The sequence below is a fragment of the Leopardus geoffroyi genome, chromosome D3, assembly GCF_018350155.1.
Source record: "Leopardus geoffroyi isolate Oge1 chromosome D3, O.geoffroyi_Oge1_pat1.0, whole genome shotgun sequence".
Classification (NCBI taxonomy): Eukaryota; Metazoa; Chordata; class Mammalia; order Carnivora; family Felidae; genus Leopardus; species Leopardus geoffroyi.
Window position 1 is genome coordinate 15,681,966 of NC_059339.1, and position 23,027 is coordinate 15,704,992.

The 23,027-nt window shown below is 49.6% G+C and overlaps 1 protein-coding gene and 1 long non-coding RNA gene across 3 annotated transcripts; one reads left to right on the forward strand and one right to left on the reverse strand.

The window, feature by feature from the left end:
* Positions 1-495: 495 nt before the first annotated feature.
* On the reverse strand, positions 496-11,972 carry LOC123588291. Of its 2 annotated transcripts, none has more exons than XR_006707798.1 (4): positions 11,526-11,972; positions 9,474-10,568; positions 6,882-7,032; positions 496-5,108 (listed from the first exon to the last, which is right to left on the reverse strand). It is a non-coding gene; the product is annotated as an uncharacterized LOC123588291 (long non-coding RNA). The 2 variants fall into 2 exon arrangements; XR_006707797.1 differs by having other exon boundaries at positions 6,882-7,035.
* On the forward strand, positions 8,053-22,127 carry HSPB8 (heat shock protein family B (small) member 8). Its single transcript, XM_045459007.1, has 3 exons — positions 8,053-8,914; positions 15,036-15,099; positions 21,124-22,127. The coding sequence occupies exons 1-3, from the start codon at positions 8,548-8,550 to the stop codon at positions 21,281-21,283; spliced, it is 591 nt and encodes a 196-aa protein (XP_045314963.1). The 5' UTR covers positions 8,053-8,547; the 3' UTR covers positions 21,284-22,127.
* Positions 22,128-23,027: the final 900 nt, after the last annotated feature.

Genomic DNA, 23,027 nt, shown 5'->3' on the forward strand with positions numbered 1-23,027 from the left:
CCTTTTTTCTTCCTGCTGGCTGGGATGTAGACGTGATGTCTGGAACTCAAGTGGCTCCCTGGTCCATGAGGTGGCTTTGGGAATTGAGCCCATATAAGCAGAGCAAGAAGACGGAAGATTCCCAGTCTCTGAGGGCTTTGCAGAACAGGGGTAGCATGTCAGTAACAAGACAGAATGTCTCTGAGCTTTATTGAGAAGAAATAAATTTCTGGGGCGCCTGGGTGGCGCAGTCGGTTAAGCGTCCGACTTCAGCCAGGTCACGATCTCGCGGTCCGTGAGTTCGAGCCCCGCGTCGGGCTCTGGGCTGATGGCTCAGAGCCTGGAGCCTGTTTCCGATTCTGTGTCTCCCTCTCTCGCTGCCCCTCCCCCGTTCATGCTCTGTCTCTCTCTGTCCCAAAAATAAATAAACGTTGAAAAAAAAAATTTAAAAAAGAAGAAATAAATTTCTCTTCTCTTTCGGCCACGGTTATTTTGAGCCTCTGTTTTTCACAGCTAAAATGAATCTTAATTCATACTCAGGGTGAGGCTAAGAGAGTGCTCGGAAGGAGGTATCTTGCTTATCCTTGTCCTTCTCTATACGTCCTCCTCATCTCCTCCAGCCTTCCTCCCCTCCCAGCACAAACCGTGAGAACCCTTTCAGGCCAAACCCTCCGAGGAGCTGTCATTCCCAGACCTAAAAACAACACAAAACAAACTTTCCAAAGCAGTTGCCTGGTGTCATGTCACCAACTGGTCAAACCAGCTCCTGCTCTGACCTCAGAGATGAAAAAGGGGGCCTCAAGATCACAGGCTCTCCAGCTCTCCTTCCCTGGAAGGATCTCAGAGCCACCCCTCTGCATTTGTGCCTCCAATGGCACTTGACCTAAAGGTCTCAAACTGAGAGGAATAGGTACCACTTTCCCAGCAAAGGCTCTTGGCAGAGAAGCAGATAGACTGGTTTATTAGAACGATATTCACATTGAGGAAGTTCTTTTGAAGCAATACCAACAACCACAAAAACACAGAATTGGGAGGTCGATCCATCAGAATTGTCTGCATCATGATGGAGCAAACGAACAAATCCAAAATTTCAGTCTTAAGGGAACAAAGGTTCATCTGTCCGCCATGTCCATTGTGGACCAGCAGGGACACCCTACCCATCAGAGATGTTGGTGACCATAGTGCAGAAGGAAGAGAAATCAACCAAGGGTCCTCCCGTCATGGAGCAGAGGTCTCCCATGGGGTACTCACATGCTTGGAACTGACAGTGACAGATATCACCTCTGCTCACCACTCATTGGCCACAACTAGTTACATGGCTCTTACCAACCACAACGGCATCAGGAAGTGTGTTGCTTCCTATCACGTGCCCTGAATTTTACTGAATCCCAACTACGTGCTGGGTACTGTTCTAGGTGCCCATGACACAGCCCTAAACAATCAGACCACAGTCCCTACCCTCGGCCCCCACGGAGCTTAGGTTCTAATGGAAGGGGCAGACAACAATCGAGGCCTAAAATATAACTCAGTTCGCAGCCGGCGCTAGGAAGAAAAACCAGCTGATGTCAGAGAACATGACTTCAGATCAAATGGTTGGAGAAGGTTTCTCTGAGTAGGTGAAATTTAAGCAGAGACACAAATGAAGTGAGAGACCAGTCCTGAGGAAATCTGGGGGAACAGTGTCATAGGCAGTGGGAACGGCATGAGGGAAGTCCTCAGACAGGAATATGTGTGGCTCTTCTGTCCAAAGGACAGAAAGAAGGCCACCAAGACTCCAGCACAGTGAGCAAGGGGTGGATGACAGCAGGGAATCAGATCAGAAAGGTAGCCAGGAGCCTCAATTTGCTTCATGAAACTTTTGTAGCATCTAAAATTGTTTTAACTGTTGACTGATAATTTGCTTATCGGTAGGCGTGAGAACACAGACTTGTGTCTCATGTCTAGCCCCTAGTCTAGTGCTTTGCACATAAGAACTTAGTAAATATGTGATGAATCAACACATGAGTAAATGAATGAATGGAGTCTCCCCACTCCCCTGTGTCTGCTCCTCCACACACGGTCAACGATCGCCATCACCAACTCGCGGTTGCCCATGTCTTACAACCAGACGGGGAGTCTGATGTGCCCTCTCCTCTCCTCCAGTCCAATCCCTCAGCCAAAATGTTTCTGCTTCTTTAATACATCATGGATTATGTCCACCCTTTATCTCTCCTCAGCCAACAGCCCAGCCCAAGCCACCATCTTCCCAGGACCCTACAACAGCCTCTTCTCTGGTCTCCCTGGAGTTTTGTCCCCCAGTGCCCTCTCCACAAGTAGCAGGTGATTTTCCTAGAACTCATCATACCACTCTCCTTCTCCAAATAGTTCAATGGGTCCTCAAAATGCTCAGGACAAAGCCTAACTCTTAAATGGGGTCCAGAAGGCCCTACATCATCTGGCCCATGCCCACCTCCCCAACCATTTCCCCCTTCATGACCCATGCCAATTATCCAGTGAGATAGGTAGGTACTTCTGACATCCCCCTTTTACAGATGACAAGGCAGAGGTTCAGAGAGGCTAGGCCACTGGCCCAGAGCAGCCGATCTGGGTCTGTTCAGGTTCCTACCCCCCAGGCTTCACTATCTTTCTTAAGCAGTAAGTACCAACACTGTTACTTCTTTAAAAAAAACAAAAAACAAAAAACAAAAAGCCTGGTTAGTTGAGATACTATTTCCCTGGCTGCAGAATGACTATTCGGGCTGTGAAAGGGGACTTCAAAAGCCCTGATAAAGGCCCAGGAATAAGTAGAGGGCCCCTGAGAGCCCTTGGCTAGGGATGTCCCTCTTTGAAGATGGGTGGAGAGGGGGTTGCGTGAAGCCTCTCCTCCCACAGCTGACCCCTGACTCCCTTCTCCCAGGGACATATGCCGCTAAGAGGAGCTCCCATTGAGTCCACTGAGCCCTTGGCTCCGAGAAGCTTTCACACTGGTAACACATAAGGATCTCTCTGGTTGACACAGTGATGGCTTGTCCCAGGCAGCCACCAGGCTTCCAAATATCAGTGAGTTCCTGGCGTCAATTGTTCTACCGAGAACGTCTGGAAGGGCCCAAAGAAGTTTCCAGAGAAGGAGGCCCAACGAGAAGGTGGAGGGAGAGGTGGGCTGGTGAACTGTGGTCTTTCGGGTCCCTTATGGGTTTGGACAGCGCTTGCTCTGGCCATTCAGTGGGGACCACATAGCATAGCCCACTGGACAGCGAAGCATACAGGCTTAGCAATCAGCACACATCTGCCTCTGTGCCTTTAGTTTTCAACAGAAAACAGTTAACAATATACTACTATCTCATAGGGTTGTCATAAGGAATGACAGAGGTAACGTAGGGTCTTTAGTGGAGCTTGGCACCTAAGAGTTCTCCAGCAACGGTGGAGATCATTACTATTTTGTTGTTTGGGGAGCTGTTATCCACAGGCTGCGGAGCACAGACTCTGGAGCCAGACTGTCTGAATTTGAGTATCAGCTCTGCTACTTTGTAGCTGTGTGAGCTGGTGCGAGTAATTTAACCTCTCTGTGCCTCAATATTGGTGCCTCAATATTGTCGTCTGTGAACAGGGATAATAGTACCTATCTTAAAGCAATTTGGCTGAGGATTAAATAAATCAGTTTATGCAAAAGACAACTATTACAAAATGTTAAATAAGTATTATTATTATTACTTGCAGAGGTGGTCAGAGGAAGTGATCCCTGTGTTCTGTATAGAGCGTGTTCGTGAGACTTGTCATGCATTTCTGCCCAGAGCCACACATACACCGTCATGGGGGGCTTAGTTGGCTTGTGCTCCGTATCTGGCCTCGGGATCAGAATTGGCCCTTCTGTTCCTGACGCCAAGGGGGATTAACTTGCCTCACCTTCTCAAGCCCAGACCAGGCTGGTCCCCTGGAATGGATCAGGGCAGGAGGAGAAACGTGCACAGGCCCAGGCTCCTAAGATTGTGAGATAGGATAAGAGACACAGAAAAAACCCAGGTTGCTCAGGACTGCACTTAGGCAAACTTCATGACTAACCAGAGATCACACATGGGTAGTGTATATATTGCCCTGGCGGGAATAGTTGGAAGCCTCACCCGAGGGGAGGATATTCTGCCCAGGACCTTCAGTCGGGACTCCAGAGGGGGCTGTTCACCGAGGGGCTCCCCCAGCCAGAGGTTAGATGTTGCGAGTACCTGATTTGATGTGTTAACCCTTCTCTGTTCTTCTCTATACTCTCCCCCTCTTTATGTTTACTCGAATTATTTAATTCCATATATTCCCTTTCCTGTATAATTAATAAAACTTTCCTCCACAAAACAGAAAGCGTGGCTATTGTGAATTACTGTTATTCAGAACATTCTGGAAAGAATTTTGGACATAATAGTAGCAGGAAGCTAGAGCTGAATAAATAAGCATTAGCTGTGTAGGATTATGAGGGCACTGACTTGGGTAGGGAGGGACCACGTGGGTTGTTTACTTCATTTATTAATCATCTTGTTTTTGCCCAGGCATTTGGCCAAGGAAAGAGCACGGGGCTTGAAGTTCAGGGTTTAGAACCCACAAGCTGGTGGCCCTCCCGTGTTGAACCTCAGTCAGTGTCCTCATCTGTCAGATGGAGATGATGATGGTATGAACTTCTGGGAGGGGGGCTGTGGTGAGGAATAAATAAATAGCACGCTTGGAAAGCATTCCACTGGGTGCTGGCACCTTCTAGGCACTCTGGAAATTTTAGCCCTATTCTAATGCTGTTACTGCGTGCAGGGTCTGCCACATGTGAGCCAGGCAATTGTGACACTGGGTCGCTAATGGGACATCACCTGCTTGGCAAGACCTGCTGAGCTCCGACAACGTACCAGGCACCCTTCCAGGCACCGGGGATGCTGCTGCGAGCAAGACACCGAGGGTCCTGCCCCCGTGGAGCCGAACGTGCTGGAAATTCCATCGGGGGTCTGAGAAAGGGAATGGAAAAAGACACGAACATACACCTCTCCTATTTGCTGCAGACGTGCTGGGCTCCTGGGGTGTCCAACGGAGGGAACTCTGACGTGGGTCTTTCTCCATCTGGAGCCTGAATGCGGCAGGCCACCAGGATCTGCGCCCACGCCTGGAACAAGAGCTCCAGACCCCTATAATTGTAGAGAAAACACTAAGCAAAAATGACATCCAGAAAGTCAGGCCTTTGAGGGAGCCACAGGGGCCCCCCCCTGCAGGCCCTACAGACCCAGCCCCCCGTAGAGTTAGGGCTCAGGGGTGGTGAGGCTGGGTGGGACGGTGTGGTGGGGGAGCTGGAAATACCTAGGGGAGCACGGAACATGGAGTCTTGCTGCCACGGAAAGGCAGCACAGGAAGAGCACAGAATTGTGTCTGCGTCCTGGCACTTCCCATGTGACTTGAGGCAGCTACTGCTCCTTCCTGGGCCCCTGTTTCCGGGCTGCAGGGTGATGTCACCCTCCCCCTGGGCTGTTTGAGAATTAACTGCAGTCCTTCCCATGTGAAAGCTCTAAGAGGAAAGTAGCCAAGAAAACACTTGTTCTGGGACCCGGGGTCGAATATTGCCCCCAACCCCTGCCCCAATACTCACACACGTGTGCACACACACACACACACACACACTCCACAGGGTCTTTCCTTCCCAGAGAGAGCCAGCCTGGGGGCCCCCTCCCCTACCTGGCTTCTCCTGGTCCTGGCCCCATGTTTTCATCTGGCTGATGACAGCCTGTAGGGCTTACTGACTCCTCTCCAGGAGGCTAGGTCAGCAGGATGAGCAGCTGCCTCCCTCCTCAGCTTCCCAAAACAGAAGGCTGGCCTGACCCAGAAACGTAGTGAGAATCTGGGGGCGGGGGCTGGGGGAGGGAGCACATACAGCAGGCATGTGGGAGGATCACTGGACAAGACCAGGGGTTCCCAAGTCCCACTGTGTGGCCTTCGGCAAGGGGCTTCACCTCTCTGAGCCATGAGGGTCCACTGAGGTCATGAATAAAGTGCTGGGCACATGGTCTGGTACACAGTCAGTGCTCAGCTAAATGTAAGCCATGACGGTGATTATAAACCGTAGTACAGCAGAGGGGTCAAGAGCCAAACTGCCTAGGTTCGAATCCCAGCTCTGCCACTTAACTGGGTGCGTAGACAAGGGTGAGTCGTGCAATCTCACTGAGCCTTGGTTCTCTCAGCAATAAAATAGGGATGATAAAAGTCCTTTCCTTATAGGGCTATAGGGGGATCGCATGTGTTAATATACATAAATTTTAAGTGCTTAGAACAGAACCTGGAGTGTGGAAAGTGCTGGATAAATGCTAATGTTTGCTATTTCTGTTTTCTAGCTGCACACCCTCCCTCCTCTCCTGCTGGCAGCATCCTTGAAATGAGAAGGTGGATGAAGGCTCTGTGGGGTTGTGGGAAGGAGGCCTAGAGAGGAAGGAGTAGGAGGGTCTTCTAGAACGCACCCATCAGCAGACTCACCCATAAATAAACACATAAACACACTAAGCGCTCCACCCGCTCAAATCCACACACGAACTGCTGGGGACCAAGCCACCTACCCAGAAACCTCACCCTGGCCCCGGCCCAGGTCCCAGGCAGCTCCGGCTTTCTTCTCTGGGTCATACAGTGATTCTCCCCGTTCTGGCTTCAGAGCCAGCCAGCCAGCCTCGCCCCTGCTGTAATTATAGGTGCGCTGAGGCTTCTGTGCCCAGCCATGACGTCAGCCTCAAGCTTCTAGCCTGATGATCTCACCAGAGTCAAGTGGGGACCCAGTCACTCAGGATGGGGGAGCGGGGGCACCTCAGCCTTCCTTTCTCTGCTAGTGGGGGAAGGAGGGTGGGGTCTCTACCAGTCAGCTCAGCACAGACCCTGGCCACCCCCCCCCCCCAAGCCCTGTCTCTTGGCAGCTGTGTGCATACCTGCAAAATGGGGGTGATGATAACATCCCCGATGTTGTGACGGTTCAACGGGTTGGCACGTGCTCGCCACAGAAGCATAAGAGGAGGCCAAAAATGATGGTAACTGTTGCTCTCCATAGAATTATTTTTAGCAAACGGCCTCATGCAGGCACTGCTGAACATCAAAACGATTTCTCAACCAATGACTCATTGAATTCCTTAACACCCCCACCCCACCCCACCCCACCCCAGGAGGAAGGCAGGGCTGAGACCCTGAAGCCCACGGGGGGAGGGAGGGAGGTGGGGGAGAACGGCATGCCCAACTGCCCACCTGTTGTTGGGGCAGATCAAAGTTAGAACCCAAGCTCAAGGGGCTGTTAGGTAGAAGGACGGTTTACAAATTCATTCTCCAAGCTATGTGGGAGGGGCAGGGAAGTCTAGAACAGGTCCTCTGTGGGCTCCCTGTGTCAAACCAGACCGCCTGCCCGGGTACAGCACCTTCTGATAATTATCATCATTAACAGTCATGCAGGGCTACGATTGGCTAACACTTCCTGTGGTAGTTTCCTCATCTGTAAAATGGCACAGTGGCACTCCCCTTACCTCCCGGGATTGGTGGTGCCGTTGAAGCCGGTTTAATATTTGGAAAGCACTCAGAGCAGGACCCAGCATACAGCAAGCATCATGTAATGGAGAGCTCCAAACTGAATATGCGAGAGTGTCAGTCTGCTAAATGTTTAAGGATGGTTACCTCATGTGTTCCTCGTGACACATCCATGCAGTGGCTACTATGGGGTCCATTTTACAGCTGGGAAAACTGACAGCTCACAGGTGGCTGGGGAATAATGTTAGTGCTCTCAGAGGACACTGAAGGCAAGTGTCCACGCCGGGTTGTAAGTGGGTATTGCGGCCCAAAGCCACCTGCCTTCAAATGCACGGGGCTCCCAACCCTCTCCCCTCCTTCTGCAGGAGGCAGCACGCTCTGGGGAAGGTATTACCGAGGGTGACCTGAGCCCTCAGCAGGCAGAGGGTTATTAATAGCCGGCCTTTGCACTGAGAGTGGGGAGGCGGCTCCGGAGCGAGCCCTGGGAGAGGGGGCGGAGCTGTGCCCAGCCGGGAGGGGGGGCGGGGAGGAGAGTGTCCGACTGGCTGGCTGAACTCGGCCCCTCCCCTACCCCTGGGAGCCCAGCTGTTCCCTCAGCGGATTCTCAGGGGCTGGTTCATCACCTCCGAATACTCCTGTGACAGGAGGCGCTCGAAAAACCCGCCTCCAGCCCCAAGCAGCAATAAATAGAAGGCTCTCAGCCCTGAAGAAGCCAGGAGAAGTTTCTAGGCCTGCGTCCCTGGGTTTATTAAGCTCCTGACTCTCCTCTAGACATCTCACTGGCTCTGGCTGAGAGCCTGGACAGTCTGGGAGGACAGTGACTGGCGGATCTCTGGTGAGGCAGAGCGGAGAGGGGCCCTCTGGAATTCTGCTGGACCAGCTGGTGGTAGCCTTTGGAGTGTCTTTGGGGGCTGGGATCCCAGCCGGGTGCACACCCTCTGTCCTTGGCAGTGGATGGTTCAGCATTTTCTGAAGCAGAAAAATAAGCTTGGAGGGCCAACCCACCCACATCACCTTGCTGTGTGACCTTGGGCAGGTGGCTCCCTCTCTCTGAGCCTCCGTTTCCCCTCCAGCTCAGCAGCCATGGCTGATGGTCAGATGCCCTTCTCCTGCCACCTCCCAAGCCGCCTGCGCAGAGACCCCTTCCGAGACTCATCCCTCCCTTCGCGCCTGCTGGATGATGACTTTGGCATGGACCCCTTCCCGGATGACTTGACTGCCTCTTGGCACAACTGGGCCCTGCCTCGATTCTCCCCAGCATGGCCTGGAACCCTAAGGTCAGGCATGGTGCCTCGGGGGCCCACGGCTGCAGCCAGGTTCGGGGTACCTGCTCAGGGCAGAAGCCCCCCACCCTTCCCTGGGGAGCCCTGGAAAGTGTGTGTTAACGTGCACAGCTTTAAGCCAGAGGAGCTGATGGTGAAGACCAAGGACGGATACGTGGAGGTGTCTGGTGAGTGAGGGGCAGGAGTGAGAGAGAACCCGGGAGAAGGATATAGGCCTCAGCCCCGGGAATGGCCAAGAGAATGTTTGTTCCCTTAGAGGGTGAGCTGTGACAGCGTGACACAGGTGACTTCAGGGCTCAGGAATGCAGGCCACAGAAGTTATCTTTGTGGAAAAGCTGTGCTCTCCCTGGCTTCCAGGAGACACCTCAACCTGACCCAGTGGCTGGGGCCTTTGAGGGCTGTATCTATCAGTCAGAGCACAGAGAAGTAGAAACCACGTCACAGGTTTTGACAGAAAAAAAAAAAAATTAATAGAAAGGGTAAGTCAAACAGACAGAGAAGAAATACAAAGACAAGGACGAGATGGGGCACAGTGTCCCAGCACAGTCTAGAAGAGTGTGTTAAGTGCTGTGCCACGATAGAGCTAATGATCAGCGCAGGTTTCAAGAGGAATGGGGCCCCTTGTTCCAGATAAGGGCGCTGAGGCCTGACAGTCACTATGAGGATACTAATTGGGACCTTGAATGAACATTTACTCTCTGCTAGGCACCACACTCCACCCTTTACCTGTAGCATCTCAGTGAAGGCAACCAGAGGAGGTGGGGCCTGTTTGTCTCCTCTTTTCACAGATGAGGAAACTGAGGCACAGAAAGCTGAAAGTAACTTGTCCAAGGCCGCCCAGATTCAAACTCAGGCTGTCTTGGGAATTGGGAGGCCAGAAGAGATTTGATGATTTATTGAGCACCTACTAGGTACCAAAAACTGGACTAAGACTCTTAGATTCCTTCTTCCAAGTAATCCTCACTCCGGCCCTGAGAAGCAGGGCTGTCTGCTCCCATTTCAGAGCTGAGGAGGCTGAGGCCCAAGCGGAACTTGTCCGAGGTCACGCCATGAGTCAGCAGCAGGAAGAGTCTAGGCCTGCCCAGGACGCCAGGCCCGGGGTCCTTGCCGCCACATCCCAGCCTGGGAGAAAGGAGGAGGAGACAGGAGACTCACTCCCTGCTGGGCAGGGGAACAGCTTTCTCTCTCTTCCCTCCCAATTAACGCTCCATTAAAGAGTGTGTTCCTGGCACAGGCTGGCAGGCCAGAGAATCAATAAAAGCCATTGCGAGGCAGGCTGGGCAGATACAAGCCCTGGCGGGGCAGGCGGCGTGTAGGGGGAGTTTTCAAAGCCTCCCAGGGCAGAATTGTAAACATCAGAGGCTCTGCCAGGGGTGGTGGGCCAGGAGACACGCTGGGGCCATGTGCGGATGGAGGGGTTCAGCCAGGGCATTCCGAGTTGGCTGGTGGCCAGGCCTGAGTTCTGAAAGTGGCTGTGCCACACTAACCAGCAGGATGCACAGAATGTTTATCTTTTCCGTGCTGTGTTTCCTTATCTGGAAATCGGGGTTCTGGTGCATGAGGATTGTTGTATTAAATGAGCTGACGGGGGTCAAGTGCGGACAAGGGTTCAGTATTGTTATTGCTGTGATGCTGCTGTTATTAAAATGCTGGGCACAGAGCAAGGCCCCAATACACCATAGATCGTAGATGTTCTTTGAGACCTGGGTTCAAATCCCGACACTGCCCGATGGAAGACTGCTCAGAAAGTCTTCTCACTGTTCTGAGCCTCAGTTGTCTTATCTGCAGAATGGGGATCATGATAATATCTCTCCTGCAAATCTGTAGGGAAGATTAAATGTGAGCTGACAATATATGATAATAAATGCAGAGAGTCTGTAAAATGGAGCTAATAGTGTCTGCCTGGCACTCTGTACACGATCATTATCACCACCTCTCCCGTCTCTGGTTTTCATTCGGATTCCAGAGTCTTCCACCCTTGGTTGGAGGTGTCCCCGTGCCCTCTGGCCCCTCCAGGAGACCCCTGAAGTATATCTCCCCCATTCTCTTCCTTTCTACGTGCTTCTTTAAAAAAAAATTTTTTTAAATATTTATTTATTTTTGAGAGAGACAGAGTGTGGGAGGGGGAGGGGCAGAGAGAGAGGAGACACAGAGTCAGAAGCAGGCTCCAGGTTCTGAGCCGTCAGCACAGAGCCCGATGCGGGGCTCGAATTCATGAACCGTGAGATCATGACCTGAGCTCAAGTCAGATGCTTAACTGACTGAGCCACCCAGGTGCCCTTCTAGATGCTTCTTAACAGGTGGGTTCTGGCAGCTCCAGGCTGAGATCTCAGCTAAGCACCTTACTAATGCAGTGGCACTGAATGAGGCTTTGAGTGAATCATGGAGCCTCAGTTTCCATATTTGTAAAATGGGGTGGTTGGGTGCTTCAATAAGACAGACAAAGCCTTTTTAGGTTGTAAAATGCCTCATAGGTATGTACTTAGCACCCTCCGCTTGACAGAATCCAAGTCCCCTGAAAGTACATATAGAGACTCTCATAAAGTGGATATGAAATCAGATTGATATCAGGGCTCCATTTAAAATCAGCTCCAATCTTTTATCTTCTATCTCATAATGACAGACCTATTCTTCTTCAAGCACTCGGTGTAGGCACTGTGCTAAATGCCTACAAATGTTGGCTCCCAGGTTCCTCATGTGGACTTGCAAGGAAATATAGGTAGGTTTGTGACACCCACTTTACAAGGAGGAAATTGAGGCTCAGAGAGAGTAACTCACCTGAGATCCCCTGGTCCTCCATGGCAACGTCTGAAATTCAAAGCCAGGCCTGCTGAGACAGTTCCGAGTCAGGATGGCTGCATTTTCTTCTGATTGTGCGGCCTTGGGCAAATCCTCCCACGTCTTGGGCTTCAGTTTTACTGTTGGCCTTAGGTCTTAGGAGGAGTTGAACTAAATCAGTATTTGCCAAACAGTACATTTTAAGATATCACGAGGCACCTGAGAAATGGAAGGAAGGCGGTACAGATTTTTAAAAGGTGTCAGAGGAAACAAAATGATAAACAGGTCTCCTTACTGCAGGACTTATCAGAGCTTTGATTTGCTACATTAATGTAGTTTATGGCTCTCTGGAGACAGCCCTGTCTTATCTGACCATATATGAGTGTATAGTTCCCGGCAAGTGTTTGGAAAATGCTAGACTAGATGCTTTCCATGATGCTTATACACCCCAACTCGCACCCTGCAGCCCGCAGCCAAGAAATGTTCTCTTCATGGGCCACTGGGCCCAGCCCTGGCCAAGAAGAAACTGGAAAACCCAGAAGCCTTATTCCCACCCCCTCTCCTTAATCCCAGGGCCTCTGCCTCCCCTGGAAACAGCACCTTCTTTCTTTAGCTGGGCCAATGGCTTTCCCTGCGGTGCTGATCCCTGCTTCTTGGCACCTACACTTCTCTGAGGCATGTTGAAAAAATAGCAGCTGTGAGGGGCCTCTGGCTTGCCCTGCCTCCAGATGAGTTCTTTTTTTTAAAAAAAGAATCATAATTACTTTTTTCTGTTTACGAAAATAAAATATTTCCACGGTAGAAAACATAGCTAGGAAAGCAAAATAAGAAATTAAAAATCACTCATAATCCTTAAGCTGCCCCAATAAATAGATATTCAAATAATATGCAAATTAAGCTTCAAGATGAGCCTCTGGTAGCAGCATCCACTTTCAACCAGGCTCCTCTTTATGGAAATCTTGGAGCTGCCCCTGCTCAGAGATCCTCCCCTCCCCAACCCCAATACCCTATTTTCAGGGCCTGGACAGGGAAGCTTAGCCTTTCAGGAGTAGTCCTTTCTCCAAACATCAAAAGAAGCCACAAGCCTTCGCCTTCACTCAATATTTTTACCACTTACAAAGCAGTCCTGTGACTCATTTTCATTTGCTGCTCACAGCAACCCCCAAATTAGGAAGCTATTGTCACCCCCATTTTAGAGAAGAATAAACTGAGGCTCAGAGAAGAGTAGAGATGGGCTAGAAAGTGTTAGAGCAGAGGCTGAAATCCAAAACCCAAATACCTTTGCTCCAGCACTCCAAGCTGTGTGACCTTGGGCATATCACTTAACCTCTCTGAACTTCCGTTCCCCATCCACAAAATGGTAATAATGAGAGTCCCTGCTTTCTAAGGTTGTCACGAAAATTAAAGGAGTCGCTATTAGTAAGGGGCTGGGACAGTGGCTCACACCAAGAAAGCGCTGTATAAGAGTTCGTTATTGCTTATTATTCCCAGGACACCAGCGGTGCAAAAGGGCTGAGTCAGAGGCACTGGCCAGTCCCCAGGGGAAGCAGGCCTCTCTGGAGGCCCAGGCTCTGGGGGGAGGGTGTCAGAGAACAGACAGTGCTCCTGGGCCACAGGCCCGGTTAGGGCTGGACAGTTGGCACTCACGGATTTGGCGGGCCCAAATCAACTCTCCCGGGGGCAGCGCGTTCAAAGCATAGCATGTTCTGGGTAACCAGACAGGGGACCCCTTTCCACCCAGCCCGTGAGAGAATAAATTGATGCAACCTTTCCTAAGGGCAATCTGGCAATACAGAGCAAGTCTCAGAAATTCTAGAACTTAGAATTTATCCTAAAGATGTCATCAGGCCAGATGCAAAGATCCAGCTGTAAGAATGTGTGGTTCTCTCTAAGGTCAGATACCGTCTCACTGCCCAAAAAGCCAGGGATTGGCTAAATGAACTTAGGGATCCCTACAGCGGAACGCTGCGCAGCCGTTAAAGAAATCACGTTGCCGAAGAATATTTGGCAAGACGTGGAGACATGATTATAATGTGTTGGCAAGAGATAACAGTTTTGAGCATAATGCGCAATATGATCCCATTTCCTAAAATCTGCGATATGTATCTATCCTATATAACACTTATGTCCATAGAAAGAAAAGTCTGGAGCGTATACAAAAAATGTGGTCTTGTCGCAGTGATGGGAGGACAGGTAGTTTTGATCATTTATTTCGGCATTTTCTACATTTTCTAGCATACACATGTATTATCTTACAGTCAGAGCAAAGTCAGTAATAAAGAAATTAGGAATAATGAAAAAGCAACTGATAACATAATCGCCTATAAATCGTCAGTTTTTTTAAGACTGGGGCTGCCAAAAAAAAAAAAAAAAAAAAAAAAATCCCACGAGGTGATTTACACTCTGGATTCCACAGCTTCTCAGAAGGGTGTCCCCGTGGAAATGAGGGTTCTTGGCCTGGGAATGTGGCCCCACAGATGAGGAACAAATAAAGATAGGAGCTGAAAGGCTCCACCCTGCCCTAATGCGGTTTGTTTAAAGAGAAGTTAGAGACTCTCCCCATTAAAAAAATTAATAAAAAAGGAGTAAGGAGCAGTCAATAGGCTCAGAAGTTGCTATGTAAATTGAAGGTGATAGCCAGTTTGGGCCCAAACCTTCTTATCTTTTCTCTTCCTAAGGAAACAAAACAGCCCCACCCCTGCTACCTTCTAGAAGGTGGGGCAGGTGGAATTTCAAATCTGTGGTGTCTAAGGTGTCATTTCTTAAAGAAAGCCCTCTTTCGAGAGTCTGGGTGGGTTTTTTCTGTTTTGTTTGTTTGTTTGTTTTAGCAGATTGAAACATTATTTCCAGGCAGTTCATCCAGTTTTAGGTAGAGATAATGTGGCTCAAAGAGCTAATTTCAGGCTGGAACAGGCAGAGGGGCATCAGACCCGCAGCCCTCGGTGTAGACTCAGAGGGAGCTGGTTCAGAGCTCAGGCCTGCCATACACCTGCTGGGTGACCTTGGACCCATCACTGGGCCTCAGTTTCCACATCAGTAACCAAGGGGGAAAGAAGCCCACCTTCAGAGCTAGGAAAGACTCTGTGCGTCGTAAAGTCAACTGGGTGGCAGACTAGGGCTCAGCATGTGACCCCACTTCTTTTCTATCACCCCTCCTGGGATGTTAGCTTCAGGGTTCGACTGGCTGGTTAGGGGAAAGGGCTCAGAGGCAAGACTTAAAAGATACAACATGTGGTTCAGTTTCCGTGATTTCCTAAATCTAACTTGTAATTGCCTACAAACCACCGTCTAGGCCTCCTGTCTGGTCCGTCGTCTTAGTTCATCTTTACGACAGCCTCGGCTCAGGGGGGTCCGTTTAGTAGACGAGGGACTAGAGAGGCTCAGAAAACTGGTGTCTCCGACCCCAAGTCAAACGGCGAGGGGCAGGGGCAGGATTCGAACCCAAGTCTGAGTCCTGACCAAAGTCTGGGGGACATCGATGCTTACGCGTGGCATTCCGCTCTCTTCTAGGCAAACATGAAGAGAAGCAGCAAGAAGGTGGCATCGTTTCCAAGAACTTCACGAAGAAGATCCAGTAAGTGTCCTGGCGGCGTGGGTTCCAGGGTGAGGGCGGAGGAGTGGGTAGGGCCTGGGACCCAAGACCTGGAGCGTCTCCGTCTTGGGCATCTCTCTTTCCAGACGAGCCCCAGTGAGGGAATCGAACCCTCGCACCTAAAGGGGAGAAAGTGTCACAGCAAACCTGCCGTAGGGTCCCGGAAGAGGTTACGTAGATCATGCCGTCACACCTGGGCTCAGTGCCCCGCGAGGCGGGAAGTTAACAATGTCACTTTACAGATGGAGAGCCCGAGAATTAGAGAAGCAAAATGATTTGTCTGTGATTCGGTGAAAATCGAGGCACTCACCCCGTGGCACGCTTGAGGGAGGATCTCCACCACCATCAAGAAAGACCCTCCCTTGGTGCCCGAGTGCCCAGTGGATTCTTTCGAAGGGTGCCTGCTCTAAGTGTCCCACCGCGGGAGAGCGTGCGCCTTCCCTACGGTATCCACAAGAATGAAGGTGGAACTTGTCCTGACATTGCTGTTTCCTCCTGGGAGGGGCTTGGAGGCTGAGAGGTTGGGACACGTGAAGGGTGGGTTTTGCTGAGGGCTGTGGGAAGGGCTGAGCCGGGGGAATCATGGGAGCGGCCGGAAGACCACCAGGCTGGGCCAGTGAATCGAAGCCACACCGGGGCCCTAAGGACGATGCCTGCAGGGAGAGAGACGACAGCCGGGTGCTGCTGGTAAACACCTCTTCCCTGTACTCAGCAGTTGTCCACTGCGTGCACTCTGGCTCCAAAGCCCTGTCCCAGTCAATGCCTTTAATCTTTGCAGCGGGCAGAAGAGACATTACCCTCCTTGTTTGCCGGGGAAACTAAATTCCCAGAGGTGTAAGGGGCTACCTAAGGTCCTTACAGTTAGAATTTAGCCCCAAACTGATCCCTGAACTCGGTTCAGTGCTCGTGCCCCGGAGCAAAGGGTGCCCTTTCTTCACCTGTAAAAGGGATGGGGGTGGATCTTGATTCCGGAATCCGCCGACTGAAAATGAAATGAGATCAGAGCACAGCCACCAGCACCCAGCTGGTCCTCATAAGTGGCAGGCTATTATTACTATCATTGGTGTGGTTATGGAGTCTCAACTCCACCCTCGGCCCTGGCAAAAAATGTCCTGGTCTGGAGAGATTGCACCAGCTGAATTCTGAGGCTTCCTTCAGCTTTGGGATTCTGCAGTCCTGTCTCTCCTGCCGTGCGCCCATTCCTGACCCGCCCCGGCACCTCTGAGTTCTTAGAAGCCCATGGACGCTTCCCAGTAAGGCAAACAGCTAACTGTTTCTCTTTACGCTCGCTGGCTCGCTTGCCATCCCCAAGACCCACACCTCTTCCTGGTACAGCGGCCAGACCACACGCTGCTGAGAGGGAGAGGGGGGAAAAGAAGGGGGGACAAGGGCGGGGGAGCTGATGTTTCTTTGAAGAGACTCAAATAAGGTCTCAGGATGGAGTCACCGACAGGGCAACTCCGTGGAAGGGATTGAGCTGGAAAGAAGTCAGCGGGTTAATCATCTTTTAAAAACGTGGATTTCCCCATCTCTGATGCCTCCTGGAAAACAGCTTGCTGGGGTGATTTGACCAATAGAAATGTTTAAAGTTTCTCAAGGCACAGGCTGCTATTCGGCTGGGGTCCAGCAGCCGAGCTGAGCTTCTTGTTATAATATTGGGCTAGCCATTGTCTTGAGCCCCATGAGTGCCCTCCCTAGCCAACCTGGCCTTCCTGACCCCGTCTCTGGGATCCTCTGAGCCTCCCCACATGCCAACAAGAGGGGGTCCCCAGGACCCTCCTCCATCCCTATGCCCTGTATCCATCCATTCTGTCTGGTCATTGTCCAGCTGTGCCAGTTGCTAGATATTTTGAAGCTCACCTCTGGGTATAGGGAGACCTGACTCCACGATAAAGAAAGTGGGTAACTTAGAACAACCAGCTGAACTGCTCTGAGCTTCTGTCCCCACGTTTCCTCTGGACCAAGTTGTGATGGGGAATGAGAACATGTGTGTCAAACATTCAGCACAGGGTAAAGACTCAGTGTTCAGTCTGTGAGGACTAATATTATTTTAAAAACTCTGCAAGGCTGGAGTCACATGAGAGCAGCTGGGACCTCCCGGGACCCCCTGGCTCTGCCCAGGCTCTAGACACCAAAGATGGCCCTGGCCCACTCTCAGGAGGCTCCATTGACTCTCCCCGGAAAAACTCTGGTCATCAGAGAACAGGGGGAAGTTCCTTCAGCCAGAATGAGATCCTTGGAGTTTTCCACCTAGGCAGGATGCTACAGCTGTTTGCCTTAGCCATGACTAGGAAATTTGTCCCAACACATCCATACCCGTGTGAAAGGCGCCATGTTGATTGGATGAGGGGGTGCAGGAGAGATCTTGTGGGTTGGGAGCAGGGCAAGACCGTAGATGGGATCTTTCCATAGCCAACTTGAATGTAAGGACAGGAAGCAGGGGACACAGGAAGTCATTGATGGAGGATGCTCAGAGTCAAAGCAAACTTTAGGTCCCTGCTCTCCATCTTCCCAGGTACCTGGTTTGCTATTTACTGACACCTGTAATGTGTCAAGAGCCATAAGAGGGGTATAGGTGTAATATTATTTCACCTGTAAAAGAATCCTGTGGAGCCAGTGTTATTAAGTCCATCTTGCGGATGAGAAAACTGACATTCAGAGGGATGTTGGAATTCCACAAAGGTCACACAGCTAGTGATGAGCCAGGTCTGGGATTCAAACACAGATCTCCCCACCTTCAAAGCCTATGACCTTCCTGCCCGGGTAGGGGAAACTGGATTGCAGTCATTTGAAGACCATCTTCAACTACTCTCTGCTTTATGTGTTTACATTCCCATATTATTAGTTGCTTAAGACTTCTTTCCTTTTTGATCAGGTTGCTTTTTTAATTTTTTTTTTTCAACGTTTATTTATTTTTGGGACAGAGAGAGACAGAGCATGAACAGGGGAGGGGCAGAGAGAGAGGGAGACACAGAATCAGAAACAGGCTCCAGGCGCCCCTGAGAAAGTTAAAGTACCACTACTAATATGTTCACTGGGGGCGCCTGGGTGGCGCAGTCGGTTAAGCGTCCGACTTCAGCCAGGTCACGATCTCGCGGTCCGTGAGTTCGAGCCCCGCGTCGGGCTCTGGGCTGATGGCTCGGAGCCTGGAGCCTGTTTCTGATTCTGTGTCTCCCTCTCTCTCTGCCCCTCCCCTGTTCATGCTCTGTCTCTCTCTGTCCCAAAAATAAATAAACGTTGAAAAAAAAAATTAAAAAAAATATGTTCACTGAAGAAGGCAGTCATAAAACAAACCCAATGAAAGAAAAATGTGGATAAGTTCCAACTAGATAGCATTACCTGCTTAAGGGTTTAAGCTTTAGATCAGCTCTGTCTCTGTTAAAAAGCGACAATAGCAAGGGATAGAGGCTAACAGCTTTAAAGATCATGGTAACACTTAGCTGAGATGTTCATTTGGATGCAAATGGAAGGATTGAGAGAAAATGGAAGAAGAATAATTTTCCCACCATGGTGGTTCAACATATAGGTCACCTGGTGAGAGACCTTGAACAAGTCTATTTTTATCTCTGGGTCTCAGTTTCCCCATATGTAATATGAGAGCACTGTCCTGAACAATCAAGAAGATTCTTTTAGGCTCAGACATTTTTTAGTTTGGTGATACCACAATGTGTGCTAAAATATTCACAGCCATCCAGGTTCCCATTTAAATGGTCAATGACCATAGTAACAATGTAGAGGCTAACATTTATTGAGCACTTAGGGTATGCCAGGCACTGGGCTAAGCCCTTTGCTTTCATTATCCCATGTAATTCTCCCAGACAGAAACTGTTAACCCACTTTTCATATAAGGACGTAGGTTCAGAGAGGCTAGATCACCAGTCCAAGTTCACACAGTCAGCAAGAGTCAGAATTCAAACTCAGATCTGCCTGCCTGCAAGGGCCATGCTCTAGACCATGGCTGCCCTGCCCCATTGCACCAGGTATGCTACGGGTTAGCATGTAAATAGTTAAACGGAGTCGGCCCATCCCCAGCAGTGGGAGGGAGGTCCAGACTTTTGGCCTTGTCTGTTCTTCAAGTTTGACTTGGTGCCTGCCCAAGTTCCCTCTTTTTCTTCCATCCTTCCCAGAAGGCCCCTTGTTAATCTCCGTGGCTCTAACTTGGCAGGAGTCTCCTCGGTAGATTCCACTCATGTGGCGACATGTTGCTACTCACAGAGAAAACTCCCCAGCCCCTTCAGGAAGGATCCTGCCCTGGCCAGGAATGGATCTGCCTCATTTCTTGGTTCTGTCGTCAAAACCCCTGCATTTATAACAGGCAGAGTCATCAAAACCCCTGCGTTTATAACAGGCAGAGTCATCCTGGACCAATGGAAAGATCTATGCTGATTGACCCTCCTAGCTTCCCTACCATAATCCTTTTCTCAAAAGTCTGGTGCCAGAAGACGCAGTAGAGCAGAGCATCATGGGTTTGGAGACCAAGATTCCAATTCCATTTCCATATGCTTCTTACCAGCAGCGTGACCTCGGGCAAATCGCTTCACGTCTCTGTCCTCAATTTCCTTGTCTGTAAATCGGGACAGTGAGGGAACTTGCCTGGTGGGATTATTGTTAACAACTAAATGAGATGATATGCAGGTGAAGGTCATAGTTTCCATCATCTTTATTTATAATGGCATCCCAGTGAGGCCATGAACATGTTCTCACAATACCAGTAGTTTGATGAAGGAACCATGTCTCAAGATTGCCTCATTTACCCAAAACGATCCAAAAAATTATAATATATAGCTTCAGAACTGGAACCAGAGTTGGATTCAGAAATCCTGTCTTTGATGTTCTCACTCACTGAACATGTCACTTGATCTCCCCAAGTCTCTGTTAAATGTTTTATGCAACAGGCATATTAATGCCTACCTATTAGCCATTGGAGGATCATTATAAAGTTCTAGCCAGGTAATGCCTATAAATGTGTTTTGACAACAAAGCAATTATGACCTGCCAAGAGCTACTTCAGATGTGACCCAAATCAAGGCTCATTCTTTTTTTTTTTAAGTTTATTTATTTACTTTGAGACAGAGAGAGAGAGCACAAGCAGGTGAGGGGCAGAGAGAAGAAAAGACAGAATCCCAAGTAGGCTTCCCACTATCAGCACAGAGTCCAATGCGTGGCTTGAACTTACAAACTGTGAGATCATGACCTGAGCTGAGATCAAGAGTCAGACGCTTAACCAACTGAGCCACCCAGGCGCCCCTCAAGACTCATTCTAAGCATCATAGAGTAGCTGACTGTGCGACCATCCTGTTCCATCATTAATTCACCAATAACGCGTTCTCAGCAGGCACATGGCAGATGCAAATGTGTTGCCTGCTGTGACACCTTACCTATGTTCTACAAAGGGAGGGGAGTGGTGGCCATTTCTGCCAGCAGCCGGTCCAGTGAGAGTAGAGAGATCTCAACCAAGGATCAAATATCTGGGCCCCAGGGACCTTTTAAGTTACTGTTCGAACACCACTTTACCGTTTGCAAAGCATGTTCAGACTCTGTCTCACTTCAAATACTATACAATTTTAATATTACTATCTCCCTTTGCAGATGAGGAAATTAACTCAGAACAATTGAGTGACCTTCCCAAGATCATACAGCTAGAAAAGGGCAGAGCCAGGATTCAAACCCAGCGTTGTGTGCCCTAAGAGCCCAAATTCATATCAGAAACATTTTCTTTTGGGGCGTCTGGGTGGCTCAGTCGGTTAAGCATCCGACTCTTGGTTTCAACTTAGGTCATGATCTCACGGTTCGTGAGTTTGAGCCCCACGTGGGGCTCTGAGCTGACAGTGCGGAACCTGCTTGGGATTCTCTCTCCCCCTCGGCCCCTCCCCTGCTCACGCTGTCTCTCTCTCTCTCTCTCAAAATAAATAAAGTTAAGAAAACTTTTCTTTCAAGTGAAAAAAAGAATGTTTAAGCTATAGTAACAATAATACATGAATAGTATCTTGTGTTTCTTTCTCCTAGGCTTCCTGCAGAGGTGGATCCTGTGACAGTTTTTGCCTCGCTTTCCCCAGAGGGCCTGCTGATCATCGAAGCCCCCCAGGTCCCCCCTTACTCACCATTTGGAGAGAGCAGTTTCAACAACGAGCTTCCCCAAGACAGCCAGGAAGTCACCTGTTCCTGAGACCCCAGTCTTGGCCCATCTTTATCCCTCCCCAACTGCAGGGCTTCTCTGTATTCCAGAGTACATTACTTTAGCTGAATTCATAGATTTAGTGACTAAAATGTTAGGGGTGGGGGTGGACTGACCACGGACTCCCTGGATAGTGTAGTAGTAGGTTTTTCCACAGGACGGTACAATTGGCAGGGTCCTGCTCAATTGCATTAGGCCAAAATGCTGGGAGATTGTTTCTTTACCTTTTCTACCATGATGAAAACGTTGCACATTCTATAGTTGCAGAACAGATAGAAGGGGACATGACATTTCACACTGTATCTTACCTTGCAGCTAATGCAAAAGGTTGCTTTTCTCTGGGGACCTCCCTGTCACCCAGATTCCTATTCTGGGCTCCTGGTTTCCATGCCTGCTCCATGGTTTGGTTGATGGAGCCCACTGGCTCACCCCACTGTGTTTCGGCAGCCCTGGTCTACAAAGGGGTATAGATAGGTCTTACATCCCCATATGGGATTTATCCAACAGCCACATGAAAACAGTGCTTTCTGCTCTTCACCCAGGCATTTATAGCATGTTCCCAAGTTGGCACTCCCTGAGGACTCTGGAAACCGATGTATTCTCTGGCTAGAGTCTCCCCTTTCTCGTGCCTCCTATGTCCAATTTGGGATTTTTACAGAGGGGGCTGTCTCCAAACAGCTCCACCAGGAACCAAGCAAAGGCCAGACAGACTGGCAGGCAGGCTAGTGGTATTGTGTATATGAGTGAGATGTGTGTGTCATTGTTATTTGAATTGTGCTGTTGTTTAGGGGGGAATTAACAGTAAATAATAATAATAATAAAAAAAAGGAGCTGATGTTCTTAGCTTTGTGTGCTTCTTTTGATGACAAACTAAATGCTATGCCACTTAGATACCCAATGTTAGGAATGCTTGTGGCTGCAAGCAGTGATACTCAACGAGGAATGGTTTAAATGACATAAACATCTGTGTCTAACTTTGTAAGAAGTCTAGGGGTGAGTGATTTCAGAGCTATTTTTTCAGTTCTTATGCCACCAAGAGCCCAGAGATCTTCTTCCTCTGCCATCTCTGACAGGTCTACAAGATCTGTCCTCATGTTTGCAAGATGGCTGCAGCAGCTCCAGTCATCTCATCTTCGCATGACAACACATAGAAAGAAAAGGTGGGGGTAAAAAAAAAAGGCCTTCTCCTCTGACTTTCTTTTTTATAAGTGCACAAGATGTTTTCCAGAAGCTCTTAGAAGACTTTTTTTTTAATCTCATTGACCAAAACTGGGCCACATGCTCTATCCTTGGAGCCAATCCCATTTAATCCCCATGACAACCCTGAGAAGTAGACATCCAGTTTGCAATGAAAAAGCTGATGCTAAGTGGCTTTGGTAAGTCACAGGATAACAACAGAACTCGAACCTAGATGTTTGCTTTCGGAAGAGTTAACGAGGCGCTCCTGGGCTGATTTTCAAGGGCATCTCTAAACCCACAAATGACAGCGGAAGTCAGTGAACATTTCCCGAGCACCTACTTGCTGAGTCCTGTGCTAGGAGCCAAGCATATAGTAAACAACGAGCCACAATTTCTGCCCATAGGAGCTCACAGATCCGTAACAAACAGGCAGATAAAAGCATGCCTGTCCCTCACTTAACTCCTTGTGTACCAGACACCATGTTAGTGCCTCCTGTGTGTAATCGGGTGTTCTTGCTCAGCAACTCTATACGGCATGTTCAACCCTCCTCTCCAC

What these genes read in the sequence shown, in the direction of transcription:
- HSPB8 (XM_045459007.1), top strand. Translation starts at nt 8,548, where the DNA reads ATGGCTGATGGTCAGATGCCCTTCTCCTGCCACCTCCCAAGCCGCCTG. An exon ending in CGGATACGTGGAGGTGTCTG is followed by an intron (nt 8,915 to 15,035) that starts GTGAGTGAGGGG and finishes GCTCTCTTCTAG; the next exon opens with GCAAACATGAAGAGAAGCAG. An exon ending in AACTTCACGAAGAAGATCCA is followed by an intron (nt 15,100 to 21,123) that starts GTAAGTGTCCTG and finishes TCTTTCTCCTAG; the next exon opens with GCTTCCTGCAGAGGTGGATC.